Here is a 17,520-nt window from a genome sequence, read left to right on the forward strand (position 1 = left end):
TTATGTTGTATGAGTTTTTAAAATATTTTTGGATATTAACCCCTTATCAGGTATACCATTTGTAAAGATCTTCTTTCATTCAGTAGGCTGCCTTTTTGTTTTGTTGATAGTTTTCTTCACTGATGTAGTCCCAGTATTTATCTTTGTTTGGGTTTCCCTTGCTGGAGGAAACATTCAAAAAGTGTTGCTGAGACCGATGTCAAAGAGCTTCCTGCCTATATTTTCTTCTAGGAGTTTTACAGTTTCAGGTCTGACATTTAAGTCTTTAATCCATTTCGAGTTTACTTTTTTTTTTATGGTGTGAGGAAATGTTCTAATCTCATTGTTTTATACGTAGCTGTCCAGTTTTCCCTGCACCACTTACTGAAGAGAATGTCTTTTCTCCACTGTATATTCTTGCCTCCTTTGTCATGGATTAATTGACCATATGTGCGTGGGTTTATTTCCAGGCTCTCTATTCTGTTCCATTGATCTATGTGTCTGTTTTTGTGCCAGTACCATTCTGTTTTGATTACTATTGCTTTGTAGTATAGTCTGAAGTCTAGGAGAGTGATACCTCTAGCTTTGTTCTTTTTTCTCAAGGTTGCTTTGGAAATTCAGGGTCTTTTGTTGTTCCATAGGATTGTTTGTTCTAGTTCTATGAAGAATATCATGGGTATTTTGATAGGGATTGCATCAAATCTGTAGAGCACTTTCGATATTATGGACATTTTAACAACATTAATTCTTCCAGTCCAAGAGCGTGAGATATCTTTCCATTTTGTTGTATTATCCTCTACTTCCTTCATCAGTGTTTTATAGTTTTCAGAGTACAGGTCTGTCACCTTGCTTAAGTTTATTCCTAGGTATTTTATTCTTTTTGATGAGATTTTAAATGGGATTTTTTTTTTTTACTTTCTATTTCTGATATTTCACTATTAGTGGATAGGAACACAACAGATTTCTGTATATTAATCTTGTATCCTGCAACTTTGCTGAATTCATTTATAATTTCTAACAGTTTTTGGGTGGAGACTTTAGGGTTTTCTAAATAAAATATTATATTATGTGCAAACAGTGCCAGTTTTACTTCTTCCCTTCCAGTTAGGGTGCCTTTTATTTCTTTTTCTTACCTGATTGATGTGGCTAAGACTTCCAGTACTATGTTAAATAGAAGCGGCAAGAGTGGGCATCACTGTTTTGTTCCTGATGTTAGAGGAAATGCTTCCGGCTTTTCACTGTTGAGTGTGATGTTGGTTGTAGGCTTGTCACATACGATGCTTACTACGTTGAGGTATGTTTTTCATACTCACTGTTAAGAGTCTTTATCGTGAAAGTATGTTGAATTTTGTCAAAAGCATTGTCTGCATCTATTGAGATGATATGATTTCTGTTCTTCAGTTTGTTAGTGTGGTGTATTATGTCAATTGATTTATGGATATTGAGTCATGCATCCCTAGGATAAATCCCACTTGATCGTGGTATATAATCCTTTTAGTGTATTGTTGAATTTGGCTTTTCAATATTATGTTAAGGATTTTTGCATCTATGTTTATCAGTGACATTGGCCCGTAATTTTCTTTTTTTGTGGTGTCCTTGGTCTTGGTATCCTTTATTCTCTACTCTTGTGATTTGGTGACTGTCTTTATTGTTAGGTTTGGATTCCTTTCTGTTTTTTGTGTGTGTATTTGTTATGGATTTTTGGTTTGTGATTACCATGAAGTTCATATATTAGTATGTATATATATATATATATACCACACACACACACATATATATAAAGTTGAGATTATTTTAAGTTGATGATCTCTTAAGTTTGAATGTATTCTAACAACTCTGCATTTTTCCTCCTCCCCTTGCATATTTAATGTTTTTAACATCATATTTTATAAATTTTTATTCTGTGTATCCCTTAACTACTTATTGTGGATATAGATGATTTTACTACTTTGTCTTTCAACCCTCCTACTAGCTTTATAAGTGGTTGATCTACTACCTTTACTATGTGTTTGCCTTTACCAGTGAGATTTTTCCTTTCAAAATGTTCATATTTCTAGTTGTGATCTGGGTTTTTTTTTTTTTTTTCAGCTTAAGGAAGTCCCTTTAACAATTTTGCTGGTTTAGTGGTGCTGGACTCTTCTAGCTTTTGCTTGTATTTAAAGCTTTTGAGATCTCCATCAAATCTGAATGAGAGCCTTACTGGGTAGAATATTCTTTTTTTTTTTTTTAAACCTTTTTATCAGAGTATAATTGCTTTACAGTGGTGTGGTAGTTTCTGCTTCATAACAAAGTGAATCAGCTATACATATACATAATCCCCATATCTCCTTCCTGTTGTGTCTCCCTCCCACCCTCCCTATCCCACCCCTCTAGGTGGTCACAAAACACTGAATTGATCTCCCTGTGCTATGAGGCTGCTTCCCACTAGCTATCTATTTTACATTTAGTAGTATATATAAGTCCATGCCACTCTCTCACTTCGTCCCAGTTTACCCTTCCCCCTCCCTGTGTCCTCAAGTCCATTCTCTTCATCTGCATCTTTATTCCTGTCCTGCCTCTAGGTTCTTCATATTGTAGGTTTTTCCTCTCATCATTTTGAATATATCATGCCACTCCCTTCTGGCCTTGAAGTTTCTGCTGAAAGATCAGCTGATTGTCGTATGGGAGTTCCCTTGTATGTAAATAGTTGCTTTTCTCTTGTTGCTTTTAAGAGTCTCTCTTTAACTTTACTTTTTGCCACTTTAATTATAGTATGTCTTGGTGTGGACCTCTTTGGGTTCATTTTGTTTAGGACTCTCTGTGTTTCATGTACCTGGATGTCTGTTTCCTTCCCCAGGTAAGGAAAGTTTTCAGCTATATTTCTTCAAATAAGTTCTCTGTCCCTTTCTCTTTCTCTTCTCCTTCTGGGACTGCTATAACATTGATGTTCTCTCAGAAGTCTCTTAAGCTATCCTCTTTTTTTTCATTCCGTTTTCTATTTTCTGTTGAGCTTGGATGATTTCCACTATTCTGTCTTCCAGCTTGCTGATCTGTTCCTCTATCATCTAATCTAATGTTGATTTCTTCTAGTTTTTTAAAAAATTTCAGTTACTGTATTCTTCAGCTCTGTTTTTTTCTTTATATTTCTAACTTTTTCTTAAACTTCACACTGTGTTCCTCCATTCTTCTCCCAAGTTCATTGAGCATCTTTTTGATCATTACCTTGAACTCTTTATTGGCTATGTTGCTTATCTCTACTTTGCTTAGTTCTTTTCTGGGGTTTTATCTTGTTCCTTTGTTTGGAACATATTCCCTTGTCTCCTTATTTTGCCAAGTTCTCTGTGCTTATTTCTATGTATTAGGTGGGTTGGTTCCATTTCCCATCTTGGAGAAGTGGTCTTATGTAGGAGATGTCCTCTGGGACCCAACAGCACATTCTCCACCTGTCACCTGAGCTATATGCTCTAGGGGTGCCCCCTGTGTGGGCTCTGTGGGCCCTTCTCTTGTGGCGGGCTGACTATTGTGGATGTGCTGGTAGGCAGGTTGGCCCCCGTCCCAGTTGGCTACCAGGTCCTGCCTTGTGCAGCGGCTGCTGGTATGCTGGTTTGCAGGGCCAGATCCCAGTGGCTGGCTGTGGGGCCCAGGGAGCCCAGGTTTGCCGCTGACGTGCTGGTAGGCAGGTAAGCCCCCAGCGCTACTAGGCTGGAAGAAGAACCCCAAGCTGGTGCTTGACTGCACCAATGTCCTCCTGATAAAATGAGCCCCCAGATGGCTGCTTCCAGCATCTGTGTCCCCAGCGGAAGTCCCCGTTGCCTCCTGCCTCTCTGGGCGTCTTTCTGAGATCAGCAAGTAGGTCTGACTCAGGCTTCTTTCAGATTACTGCCTCTGCACTCGGAGCTTGTGAGACTTTGTGCACTCCCTTTCAGAGTGGAGTCTCTGTTTCCCCCAGTCCTCTGGCTCTCGTACGTAAGCCCTGCTGGCCTTTACTGCCAGCTGCTCTGGGGTGGGGGCTCATGTTTCCAGTGCAAGACCCCTGTGATTGGGAGCCCAGTGTGGGACTCAGAACCTCTGCAGTTGTGGTTTTCCCCCTGTTCGTTGGTCACGTCCCTGGAGATGTGGGTCTTGACTAAACCATGGCTCTGCCCCTCCTACCCATCTTGTTGTGGTTTTTTCTTTATATCTTTAGTTGTGGGAAATCTTTTCTGCTAGTCTGCAGGGGGTTCCTGTAGACGGTTGCTGTGTAGGTAGCTGTAATTTTGGTGTACCCATGGGAGAGAGTGAGCTCAGCCTCTTCCTGCCCCACCACGGTAGCCACGCCCACCTCAGTTGTGTTTATTATATACATGGAATCACCAACCTCACTGTTTTGGAAACAAACACAAAATATTCTTGATATCTATCTACATAGCAGCAGCAAGAGAAAGCAGACCCTTTTACTTACTTACCGGGCCCTGGAGGAGTGTCTACAGTTTTTTAAACTGACTACAGTATATTTTTAGAGGTGGGAAATACGTTCTGTCTAGTGTCTGTCTACGCTTGCCAGCTTTGCTGGTCCATAAGCTATTCAGTGGCTCCACTCAATGTGATGCCGGCTTTCAGCTTCCATTCAGCTCAGGTCACCAAGAGCAACAAGTGCCATTGTAGGTCAGTCCCCAAAAGAACCATGCATCTTCCTTTTATCCCTTGGGCAGGTACTTACATGTGTAGTAGTTTCAGAGTTTATGGTTATTACTATCTGGAGACATCTGTTTTCTGGGTTTATTTTTTTCTGATGTTGTACCACATCATAAAGTCTACTGCCAAGAGTACTTTACTTGCAAAGATTTTGTTTTCTGCTGTTTTAGTCACTTTACTACTTTATTTCTGTAGGCCAAATAGAGAAAATCAGTAGCAGTTACCCACTCCATAGCCCCCATAGCATAACCTGACTCCATTGGGTTGAAAGTTTTTATTCTGTGAGACTTAAAAGTCTCATTTCACGAGAAGTGATGGGTCCTCCTGGCATATGTGTAACAAAGAGCTGCACCGAGATTTCCCATGTAGTGCGACTGCTCTCAGGAAACCTTTTAAGGAAAACCTATTTTTAAAGTAAGTGGATCATATGGGTCCACTTATGAAACAAATTCATAATTGATTTTTTATTATCAAATATAGGACTTTCAAATAGCTTTTTGCTTAAAACTTTAAGCCTACTTTTATCCCCTTTTACTTTTCTTCCAATAAAACTATTTAAATAAATTACTTCAGAATTTCTGTTATTCATTTTCAGATAATGTAATGGTTATTATCATATATTCATAGAAACTAGCAGTGATTAAGTTATTATTTGCCTAATAAATTGACCATCTTTTATGGAAAAATCATTCAGGCCAGACAACTATTGTCAAACGTCTTTTAACATATGTTTTCAACCTTTGCCATAGCTCACTTTCTTGAATAAACAGACCTTTTGAAACAAAGCATGGAAAACTTAATCCACATGGGTTCATATTATCAAAACTATTAGACTGGATTATTTTTCATGGTTGTCAGCACCAAAATTACCTCTTGAAAAGATGCCTTTAAAAGGAACATTCACATAGATTGTACAATGTTGTCTCTTCCTCAGCCTTTGCAGACAGCTTTTATTTCATTCATGGCTGTGGTTAGCACGCTTTTCTGCTGGGGCCCCTTTCTCAGTCGGGGAACTGCATGTGGCCTGTTGATCAGCAAGGCAGCCTTGGTCAGCAGTCCTTAGTGCTCATTTTAAGAGTGAGTCTCTGCCTGGTCACTTCAACCGAGACTGCTTTCCACGTACAGACTGCAGCCCGGCAGCTTCTCGGTGCTGCCACCTATTAATTCAGAGCAGCCTCGAGTCCTTTCCAGAAGCTGGAGTAGCAAGGGACTGGACGCTGAGGTCCAGCAGACCAAGGCTGCTGTGTGTCAGGAATGCACTGCAACTAGTCAGCCTGGGGAACGTGGTCACACCTTCCAACCCAACTGTCTTACCACGTTGTCGTTCATGTGGGTTTGCCTAGACACACCATGAAGTTACGTGAGCACCTCAGACCCTGCTGGGCACTGTCCCATGTTTTACATTTTCAGATGTCCTGCTTTATAAGCAGAGGTTTTAGATTATAAGTCACTTTAATTCTTTCATGATTTTATCCTTGTTAAAACTTGTAGAAATTATGTAGCAATTATGTGTCAGTGTGATGCTCAGTTGGCATTTTTAACTCAATTTGGTATTTATATACTTATTTGTTATGTTAAAACGCAAATTCTGAGTTTGATGCTGCCTCATTTAGTCTTTAAAACAGCTCTAGGGGAGAGGCAGTGAGGTATGTGGACAGGGGGCTGGATGGGCCAGAAAGCAGGAGTGTGGGTACCAGCTGCCATATGACTTACTGGCTCAGAGGAGCAGCACATGGAAGGGTGAAGTTCCATTATTATATCCCATTATCATATCACACATGGTATTGTGCAGAAAATAGAGCAGATGGGGCTGCCCGGAGGGTCTCTCTGGGAGAATGGAAGAATTAATGTTCCGGTGGGGATCTTAAAACCCAGGCCAAGGAGTTTGGATGTGACAGCAAAAGAAAGGAACCATAACTTTTAAAACAGGGAATTGGCATGCTAAAAGCAGTGCTTTAGGGAGCAGAGCCGGGAAAGCCTGTGCCAGCTGAATCCCAAATGCACCATTGCTTTGGCTTGATAGGTCATGGGATTTCACTTCTGCAATTCAAAATTCAACAGATGTCACCTTCTTAGTAAGACCTTCCCGGACACTCTGTCCAAACTTTCAAATCCCTGAGTGTCTGCATCCTGTCCTTTATTTAGCAGTTATCACTCTGTAACGTTGTATACATTTTATTTATTTACATTGCTTATGTCCCAACTCTCCTACTAGAATGTAAGGCACAGATTTTTGTCTGTCTTATTCACTACTATGCTTTCAGCACCAAGAACAGTGCCTGGTACATGGCAGGCCCTGAGTAATACATGTTACATGAATAAATGAATTTGCTAGTACAAGGCCTGATTCTGGTTACTGGTAATAAAGTGGCAAACAGGAGAAATAATCTGTTCCTGTCCTCGTGGAGCTTACATTCTAACAGAAGAGACCAAAATAAACAAGCAAATAAGAATCCCAGATGACGCTGTTTGCTCAGAGGAAAATATAACAGGGTAACAAAGATATAAAATATCAAATAGAAGCTCTCCTGTTGCATACATTGACTATAGGACAGTAGGAAAACTGGTTTTGTTTTTTATTTTAAACTTGTTGTCTCTGAACCATATACACTGGTTTCAGTCTCAGTGGTGTTTCCTGGAAAGGACACAGAAACAGCTTGCTGAGGCAAGGACCTGACTGGTGGGTTTCTGAATTGCAGACCTCGGGCCCTTTAGGAAATAGTGTTCTGTTGCCTCTGAAGACAAGCACAGAACATCTGGGGACTCTTGGAGTAGGGAGTTGGTAGTTCATGCTAGGAATAAATGAATCAAGATTAACATCATAAAATGTAAAAGCAACAAATGTAAACAGCTTTTCAGAAACTTAAGTGAGAGAAGTTTAGGTTTAGTTTACATTGTTAAATTTGACCCAATGGTGTCATTTGCTTCTTTAGAAGAGTGCAACTTTAGGCTGCATTAATACTCCTACTTCAAGGAAAGAGGAGTTACAGACAAAATCAGGCCTTCATCAGGTATACCCCAGATACCCTGTATCATTCAGAAAGGACTTGAGGCTGCTAACAGAGGGATCTGCACTGTTGTAAACGAGTCACAAATTCACTGCCGAGCTTCCTAGCAGCCAAGGCAAGGAGACAACTATGTTAAAAGATCGCTGCCTCCATAAAGTAAAACACCATCATTTTTCCCAGAAGCAATGGATAGTGCTTTGGCTTGATGGATCATAGGATTTCACCTGTGTTCAAGACACAAGTGTTCAGAGTTTTCTTACAAACCCCGTGGCTCAGCTCTCCAGACCTCTCACCAGGTACATGTCCTCCCAAGAGTTGTAGTGTCTATCCTGCCTGAATTTCCACTTCTTTTCTTCAAGGATATTATAAACCACTTACCAGTGCTTTGCTGAAATCAAGACTTTTTATCTGTACTCTATGCCCCTGATATAGCAAGCTGGGAAACCAATCAAAACAGGAAATAAGCACAGCTTAGTGTTTCTTACTGTTGGTGAACCTGCGTTGCTTTCTGGTAATCATAGCTGTTTTCTTGAATTTATTAAAATTCATTTGCTTATATTCTATCTGGGGTATTTCTAGGAGTTGTGATTGAGATTATCAATATACAAAGTCCAAGGTGCCCTACTTCACTTTTTTTTTTTGACACTCAGAATATTTTCCTCTCTTTAGTCATTTAGGATCTATTACATTTTTTAAGATTTCTTAACATTTATCCATAAAAGCTTTTCAGTTTCATCCACAAACACTTTGATGCCTTATAACATAATAAATCTGGACCTAGCAACATAAAATCATTAAAAATGGCCAACAGTTTGCCCATCATTTTGCAAGAAGATGTTTCTTGTGATAAAATCCTGAGAAATTTCTTACCTGATACCTCATTGAACAAATACAAGGTGAAGTACAGAGAAACTCTTAAAATATAGTAAATTGATTAAAGGCTTTTTACTCCTCAAGAAAACAGCAAAAAAGCAAACATAGTTTGGTGAAAATAGTTCTATGAGCAATCAAGGTAATGAGGTCTGAGTACACAGGTTGTCAGTGGCCACGTTTGCTCCTGCCCTGTGACGTGGCAGGAAAAATACAGGAAAATGAGCAAGTGCGTATCTTCAAGACAGTCTTTTTTGAAAGCAGACTTTTGCTGATAGCTGGGCAGTGGAAAGTTTGGATTTGGACTCCCTGGCAAGAACTGAGAGTGCAGATATTTCATGCTGATGACTAAATGCTCCATCTTTTGCTGAGACTGGAGGATAATGATGGGCCTGAGTCAAACTTGAGGGATGCGGGAAGGAACGGGATGTGCTTTTAAACAGCAGTGACTAGGAGACAGACATGGGCGCTGCTTCACACGCGGGGTGTGTGTGATCTGAGGGCTGACGGGGAGTCGTGGTAAAGCCGCCTACAGTGTCTGCAGAACAAGCATGGAGGGAGGGGCGCGTCCTCGGGGTCCAGACCCTGGAGAGGAGGGTGAGGTGAGGAGGGGCCCCGGAGCAGGACACCTGGCTCCAGCAGGAGTGTCTGTCACAGGCCTGTGCTTCTCTAAGTGCCGGGGGCTCAGGAGCTGGGCCTGCACAGTCGTCCACCAGAGACGTCTTTACAACAGCCTCTGGCTCGAGAGGGAGCACAGTCAGATCCCTTCTCGCCACTGGGATTCCTGCTCCTGGGTGAGAAGCAGGCCCGATGCTTCTGCTCTGAGGGGGGCTCTTGTACCGCTCTGGGTCTCTTTCTTGTTTTCACTCGCTGGCATCAGCCTGGCCCTCTGCGGAAACTCGCCGTGCAAGCAGAAACCGCCCTTTTCTGGATCCTCTGATCTCCTTTTCACCCCACACAGGTGTAAAAGGCAGCGTTTCTCTTTTTGAAACTCTTAGCTGATGACCTAGTTTTGCAACTTCACAGAGGTTACGGTGCTAGTATTTATTTCTCAGGGTCTTTATTAATGTGTAGGGCTCATTGCACCTGAAAAGCAATATTGTGCAGTGTTTTTAATCAAATATTCCAGCTCACCTATAAAGACACCAAAAATGTATTTAATTTTTGCTGCTTTGCAGTGGAAGCTAGGGCATGCGGTGGATAGATTTCATGTGCAAAATGCCCTTTTATGGAAAAATTATGCAGAAAGGACATTTTGCAAAGTGCCAAGTTTAGAAATAAAGGCAAATTTAGGATGCTGGAAGAAAAAAAATGGTCTCCAGCCATTTCTCTTGTGGTGAGGTTTTGATTTCTTAGGGAGCATGTCCTCAGGCAAGTGCGGGGGCAGCCGGTGGGTCGTCTGTGGGTCATCATTCACAATGCACCTGTGAGGTCTTGCCTCAAATACGCACTCTATTAAGATTTCTCTGGTGGTCCAGTGGTTAGGACTGTGCACTTTCACTGCCAAGGGCCCGGGTTCAATCCCTGGTTGGGGAACCAAGATCCCGCAAGCCACAGGCTCAGCCAAAAAAAAAAAAACAAAAACAAAAAAATACACACTCTATCAAAGCAATACTGAAAAATGTATGAGAAGTCAGAGCTGGGGTTGAATTTCCTCGGGAAGTTATTTCTGAAGAGTTGTTTTCTTTAAAAACTTCCTATCTACTTCCTGTTAGTCTTCTTTATTTTAATCCCATGATTCCAATCCATTTAAGACATTTGAGATCTCCCCTCCCCCAGAGTTTTCCGACCAGTTGACTCACGTGGACAGTTACACCTGGAAAGCGCATTGTCCCCCAAAAGACTCGCCAAGAGCACCTTGTGGTTACGGCAGCCCACAAAGCCCGTGCTGTGAGTCTGCCTGCCAGCTGAGCTCAGCTCGCTGAGAGCCCACGGGCGGCATCAGCCCTGCGTCTCCCTTCTCCACGGCATACTTCACAGTGGCTCCTGCAGGGCTGTGTGTGTGTGTGTGTGTGTGTGTGTGTGTGTGTGTGTGTGTGTGTGTGTGTGACATTGCGTAACTTGCTTTATTTTCATATCACTTTAATTCTTGCAAAATGAACCCCTGCTCGAAGCATGACCTTGGCTTCCCAAGTCATGGACGTCATCTGTTGCACGTCATCTGTTGCACAAGCCCCCATGATATTTCCAAGTAGAGCTTTCTACCACAGTAAATCTGGCAAATTGGTTCTTAATTAGCCCACAAAAGCTGATGGTAGTTTTTTTTGTTTGTTTGTTTGTTTTTGCGGTACGGGCCTCTCACCGTTGTGGCCTCTCCTGTTGCGGAGCACAGGCTCCGGACGCGCAGGCTCAGCGGCCGTGGCTCACGGGCCCAGGCTCTCCGCGGCATGTGGGGTCTTCCCGGACCGGGGCACGAACCCGTGTCCCCTGATCGGCAGGCGGACTCTCAACCACTGCGCCACCAGGGAAGCCCTGATGGTTTTCTGGAATAAACATAGAAGGTTTTGAACTGATAGTATTTTGCATCATAAATGCCCTTCTTCTCCTCTTAGAATAATCTCTGCTTTCTAAAGGACGAAAGGTCTACATCAAAGTGAATTTCCTCAGAAATGAAATATAAATGATTGCTTCAGGCAAAATAAAAGCCAGTAGCTGTTACAGAATAATTTTGCAGGAATACAGATTTTATGATATCTCAGGATTAATGTATAAAAGAAAGAATATTCATATTTTTTCAAAATTATTTTAAAACCTACCTCTAGGGGGAAGATAAACAATTAGGATTAAATATACGGAAATAAATATCTAAAATGCTCTAGGATCGGAAAAAAAAAACAAAACCTTACCTAAGTTGGTGACCTCCACCAAATGGGCCATTTTGCAGCTCCCAGCCCCTGGCCTCCTCAGATATCTCCCACCACAGGCTTCTAATTTTTTGTGAGCCATGGACCCATCATCAGTCTGTAAAGCCTGTGAACCATTCCTCAGCATAATGTTTTTAAATGCATAAAATACAGGAGATTACAAAAGGAAAAAATTATATTGAAATGCTATTGTTAAAGTATTTTAAAAGTTTCTGATATAGTAATACATGTGCTTCTTTATTAATGCGTTAAAAAAACAACTCCCAGCAGTGGGTCTAAGAACTACCATAATCTTGCAACAGTGATGTGGCAAAATCAATATTTAAGATGAAACAAACTGTTTCATCTACAGCTGTAAAATGGTATATGAAAATATCGGTGATTTCTCAGAGTGACAGAGTCATGCGTCCTGCTGACGCCATCGTGGTTTTTGCCATGGTTCGTGACAAAGACGTAATTTTTCCCCATCCACTTTCACAGCCCCTCAAAATTCTATCCGCAGACCTCTTGGAGGCCCGTGGGCCCTGGATTAAGACACCCCTTGTCCAGTGATTGTTGCCTCTGCTCCCACTTCTGTTCAGCCCACAGACAGGTGGAGGGGGGCATTCAGAGCACGCACGCAGGTGTGGGCCCCTCAGGAGCAAGGAGATCAGCAGAGCCACACTCAGACCCAGCGGTGCAGGCTGTCCCCTCAGAGATGACGCTGTCAGCCAAGTGCTTCTCCAGCCAGGGAGTCTGTCTCTGACAGGGCCACCAAGAGCCACTTCACAGCAGCGTGAGTCCGTCCTTCTCCATGGTGTCACTCTCCAAGATGAGGAAGTGTCCCCAGATATCCTTTGTGCCACTTACCCAAACCTTCTGTGCTCCGTCTGCACTTTCTTCTATGTTCGGTCCACACATTCACTTCCTCCAGGAGAAAAGCACTTCCATATTCCAGCCAGACTTTGCGCCCAAGTTTCAGACGCACAATTCCACGTGGATGTCCAAGACTGGATTTGTCCTCTTCTCCTCAAAATCGGTTTTTCCTCCTCACTCTCCTGACTTTTCCTCTCCTGGCTGGTTAAGAGCATCACCAGTAACTATGGACAGACACCTCAGACTTCTCAGCACCCCCTCCCTTCCCAGCCTCTACCCCTGAGCCCAAGAGTTACCAAGTCAGGAAGCTCCTGTGTTCACAGCATCCAGTCTGCCTCTGTGTCCTACCCTCATTTCTGCCAGTGAGTTCACAACGTAACCTGGTCACCATCACTCCCAACCCTGCTTCTCAGGTACTCAGAGACATCCTAGCACACACGCCTGCCGACTTATTTTCCCGCAGAGCAACTCTGATGATATTAGCTTCCTGTTCAAAAATGTTCAGTGGTTCCCACTGTCTCCTGAACTAAGGACAGACCCTGACTTACCCACCATGGCCCCAGACTCCCAATTCAGCCACCTGTCTCATCCTGTGCTACAGTTAAGCTCGATAACTTTTTGTTCCATGAAACAGGGAGCAAATACTTTATCTCATTCATATTCTGCCGTGTTGCCTTTCTCCTGTGATACCCTCTTTCTGGAATGTGTTTCTCCAGAAACTTCTCTTGTTGAAACCCAACCGTTCCTTCAAAGACCAGCTCCAGCAACACCCATATTTGGAGATTGTCTTGATGTGCTTCCATGATTCCCAACTGAAGAGAACCCCTCCCCACTTTCAGGCACTGGGGCATTTCTCCTAGCACGTCTGTCTCTACCCTTTGTGATGACCCTGTGTGTTCACCTCACACACGGCACTGGTTCCTTACAGGTAGGGGCTGCTTTGATTTACGCTCATCCCTCAGTTGTGCTTGGCATGACATCTTTTGCGGACATGTTTTCAGTGGAACCAAGATGATTCCTATGCAAAAAATGAACTTGCAGGAATGACCTGCCTTACGTTTTTCATGAACCACCAGAGGATAAGCTAGCTAGCAGGTGTTCACTCACTCTACCCTGTTGATTACTTAGTGAATTTTGGTGACACTGTACTTGCACCTGGCCTTCACCCACACGGGTGAATGGCCTCTAGAGTGTCCTTCTCCCCAGCCACCCAGCCATTGTGCTGACCAACTCCTCCTGGGCCTTCAGGTCTCATTTTGGTCCATATGTGCTTCAGGAAGTCTTCCCAAACCCCAAGTTGGGCTTCGTGGACATTCCACCTGTGCAGTCCTATGGAACCCAGAACTTTGAAAGGTGCCACACTTGGTGTCATGCTCTGCTGTCACCATCTTGAAATTCTTAATACTTTTTGAACAAAGGGCCCTCACGTTTTCACTTTGCACTCAACTCCACAAGCGAAGTAACCAGTCCTGCCTAATCCCTCCCCTCTTGTGTGCTCCTGGCGTCCCCTGTACCTTCTCTGTCCTTGGAATCATCACACAGAACTTTAATTTTCTTTTTACATCTGTTTACTACCCTGTATGCCTCAACAGATCCTGAACTCTGAGAAGGCAAGAAAAGAAAATCTTATTTATTGTTATATCCCTGTGGCTCAGCCTGGTACTATATGCTTAATCAATATTTGCTGATTGGACAAGTGGATGAATGGTTGAGGAAAGGAAGGAATTCATTAATGAATGTATTTGTTCATCAAAGCCCCTCAGGCAGCCAGGGCAGTGCAGGTATTTGGCTTGCTGTAGTCAGGTGGGTCCTCATAGAAATAACAGAATTCTAGCACAGAAACTACTCTTATCAGAAAGGGGAGGGTAAGATCAGCTCAAGGAAGAAAATGGGCAAAGTAGTGACTTGAAGGGAAAAGATTAAGCAACACCCAGCTGTTAATGAAGAAGCCGCTAGCAAAAGGGCTCGTGATGTAGGTCTTTTTGGGTTATTTTGTTTTTGCTTTTTGTTTTTAAATAGGATTTACTTTTTTTTTAATTAATTTATTTATTTAGGGCTGTTTGGGTCTTCGTTTCTGTGCGAGGGCTTTCTCCAATTGTGGCGAGCAGGGGCCACTCTTCATCACGGTGCACGGGCCTCTCACCATCGCAGCCTCTCTTGTTGCGGAGCACAGGCTCCAGACGTGCAGGCTCAGTAGTTGTGGCTCACGGGCCCAGTTGCTCCACGGCATGTGGGATCCTCCCAGACTAGGGCTCGAACCCGTGTCCCCTACATTAGCAGGCAGACTCTCAACCACTGTGCCACCAGGGAAGCCCCTGTAGGTCTGTTTTGAGCAAACACGGAGATCATGAGGCTGCCATTGGGATGCCTTTGGAAGAAGGTGTCTTAGTGACTGAGTCATCCCCTGCTTGCTTCTCTGAATGTTTTCTGCTGAACCTGGACTCAGGAGGCGTCTACAGATAACAGCCCCTCACTGGAGGCAAACATCTGTCACTCTTTACTTGTTGCCACGTCATCCTCCAAACTCCCTCAGTGATCCCTGGATTTCACTTTCTCGTGAGTAGTTCCGGGGTCTGTAGGTGTGCTGGAATTTGATGTCTAGTTTACAATTCCCAGTCTGCTAGGGCCAATTTAAAATATAGTCCAAACAATCCTGAATCATCAGGTACATGAGACAAAAGTATGATGAGTTGTTATTAACTCACGTACCAGGTTTTCTCCCTAGTAGAGTCCTTCCTCCTGAAGGCTTCTGCTGTTCAGAATAACCACCTCCCTCTCAGTTGGAGGAGATAGAGAAGTACCCCCAGAAGTCTTGCTGAGCCAAGAACATCACTGCCGTCCTCCTCTGTGCTCCTCAGCGACACCATGTGGCAACTCAAGGACAACAGTGCTTGAACCCCTCTTCGTGCCAAGCAGCCAGGGATGAGTCACAATATTTCTTAATTCTCAGTTTCCATATCTGCAAAATGGGAACAATGAGATTTCTACTGCGTACATTTGAGAGGATAATGTGGATAGTGCATGTGAAAGGGGCTTAGCTCAGTATCTCGCTTATACGAAACCTCTGAATGTGAGTAATTATCAGCATACCCACTTCGGGTTCTGTGCTGAAATAGATATAAAGAAATAAGGAATACATGGTATCAATCAGGAGTCAGCAAACTTTCCTCGAAAGGCCAGAGAGTAAATATTTCAGTCTTGTGCTTAGAGCACGAGTCTCAGTTCTGCAGTTCTTGTGTGAGCGCAGCCATAGGGAATACACGGGTGAATGGGTGTGGCTGTGTGCCAATAAAACTTTATTGGTCTTGGGCTTCCCTGGTGGCGCAGTGGTTGAAAGTCCGCCTGCCGATGCTGGGGACGCGGGTTCGTGCCCCGGTCCGGGAAGATCCCACATGCCGCGGAAGAGCTGGGCCCGTGAGCCATGGCTGCTGAGCCTGCGCGTCCGGAGCCTATGCTCCGCAACGGGAGAGGCCACAACGGTGAGAGGCCCGCGTACCAAAAAAAAAAAAAAAAAAAAACCACTTTATTGGCCAGATTTGTCCCCGGGCCATAAGTCACCAATCCCTGGCTATCAGCCCTTGGTGGTAGAAAGACGTGCAGATTCATCAGGGCAGGTCAAGAGGAGGCAGAGGCCAGCTGTACTAAAGAACACAGAGCTGATGTTTTACAGGAGATTGTAGAGTAAAAGGTGAGATGGGTACAATGTGAGTAAAAGTAAGAAATGTGACTTTTAGGGAAAATAGCTCAGATATTGGGATTTTTTTTTTTTTTTTTGAATTCCAGGATAAGTAACTTCAACTTTAAAACTGAGCCTGCCCTTTTTATTAGACGTTTACTTTGGAAACTCGGCTCCACCCCCCCACCGGACTCCAGAAGTTCCGTATTTCTAGAAATAAAAATGTCTGTAGATGGACTAGTAGAAAATGCTCTCTGTCACTGCAGCACAAGTAGGGCTGGGGGCATTTCTCTAGGGGTTTGACCAGAAGGGAATGGAAAGCACATGGGTAGCAGAGGAAGTCATTTTCTATTCTTATTATTACTATAAAGAAATGGCAGATGAGAAACCAGGAGCAACATTAGACTCTGAAAAGGAGCCAGTGGCTTAGTAAGCACTTAGAACCCTTGACAGTTCACCAAAGCTGCCGAACGGGGGCATGAGTCTGCTCCTTTGACAGGAGAGCAGCTACCACTTATGGTCCCGAACAGGAGAACAAAACACATCTGGGCCTTTCAGGACCCCTGCTTGGAAAAGCCCTTTATAGGAAATTTGCAGATTCTTAGCTGTGGACATTTAAGTACAGCACGCAACACACACGCATACATACACATGCACACACACATTCATCCTTCTCATCAGTAAAGTTGCAAAGGAGCCCCATTTGCACTGGACATCACATTGTATTTTGATATTCAAAATGGCTAGTCCCTTTTAGGTCTGTTATGATTTAATCAGTGCCAATTCAAATGGATCTGGTGCTTTAGCCATTAGAAATAAGAACTTAAGTCTGTCATGCTAAGGCAAGTTTCTCATCAAATTTCTCTTTTTCTGTTGTTTTACAGTTTTCTCCTTGTCTTTGGTTGCTTGATTTTGTCAGTGTTTTCCACCATCCCCGAGCACACAAAGTTGGCCTCAAGTTGCCTCTTGATTCTGGTAAGTGAAACATATGAACAAAATTGTACATAAAGTTTACATAATACAAGAATTGTCTATAATATTTATGCAATGCATTTTGTCCCACGAAAAGCTATCTCTAGAAAAAAGAGAGCTTCTGTGAAGTGTAAAAGTTTCAAAGGTCACTGAAACATTTGCCTGCCGTTTTAACCTTTAGTCAATCCCCAAGAATACATAGAAATATTCTAGATTGCTGTTATTCTAGATTGCAGTATCATGTGTTATAGTTGCATCGTAAGTAGAAGGCAATACTTGGAAGCAGGTTTAATTATGTTTCTCTATGGTAATAAATTACAAGAAGAATCAGCATCTCTGAGATCTCTTACAATATTGCTAAAAGTTACAGGGTAGAGAGTGTTTTCCAATAACCACAATTTAGCAGTAACTATGTATAGTCGGCCAAGAACCATGAGCATATGGCAGGCACCTCCTAAGAAAACAGAAGGCTTCATGCTCTTTTCAGCCAGCAGACTGCATTATGAATTTTGCTGCTAATGAAGTTACCTGGTGAGAAGTTCTGCAGTTTGCTCTGTTTCCATTATGCTGTCAATCCTCAACCACAGAGAATTGCTCAGTTCATTTTAAAATGGAAAAATACCCCAAGATATTTTAGTCTGAA

The 17,520-nt window shown here is 43.0% G+C and overlaps 1 protein-coding gene across 5 annotated transcripts in view; it reads left to right on the forward strand.

Moving 5' to 3' along the window:
* Positions 1-17,520, forward strand: part of KCNQ5 (potassium voltage-gated channel subfamily Q member 5) — a 577,598-nt gene that overhangs the window by 360,558 nt on the left and 199,520 nt on the right. For all 5 annotated transcript variants that reach the window (XM_079938653.1, XM_079938654.1, XM_079938655.1 and 2 more), the window contains exon 2: positions 16,790-16,880. In XM_079938653.1, coding sequence (XP_079794779.1) covers positions 16,790-16,880 — 91 coding nt within the window. The remainder of the gene's footprint in view (positions 1-16,789; positions 16,881-17,520) is intronic.

This window comes from Stenella coeruleoalba (genome assembly GCF_951394435.1).
Source record: "Stenella coeruleoalba genome assembly, chromosome: 12".
In the NCBI taxonomy this organism is placed as follows: domain Eukaryota; kingdom Metazoa; phylum Chordata; class Mammalia; order Artiodactyla; family Delphinidae; genus Stenella; species Stenella coeruleoalba.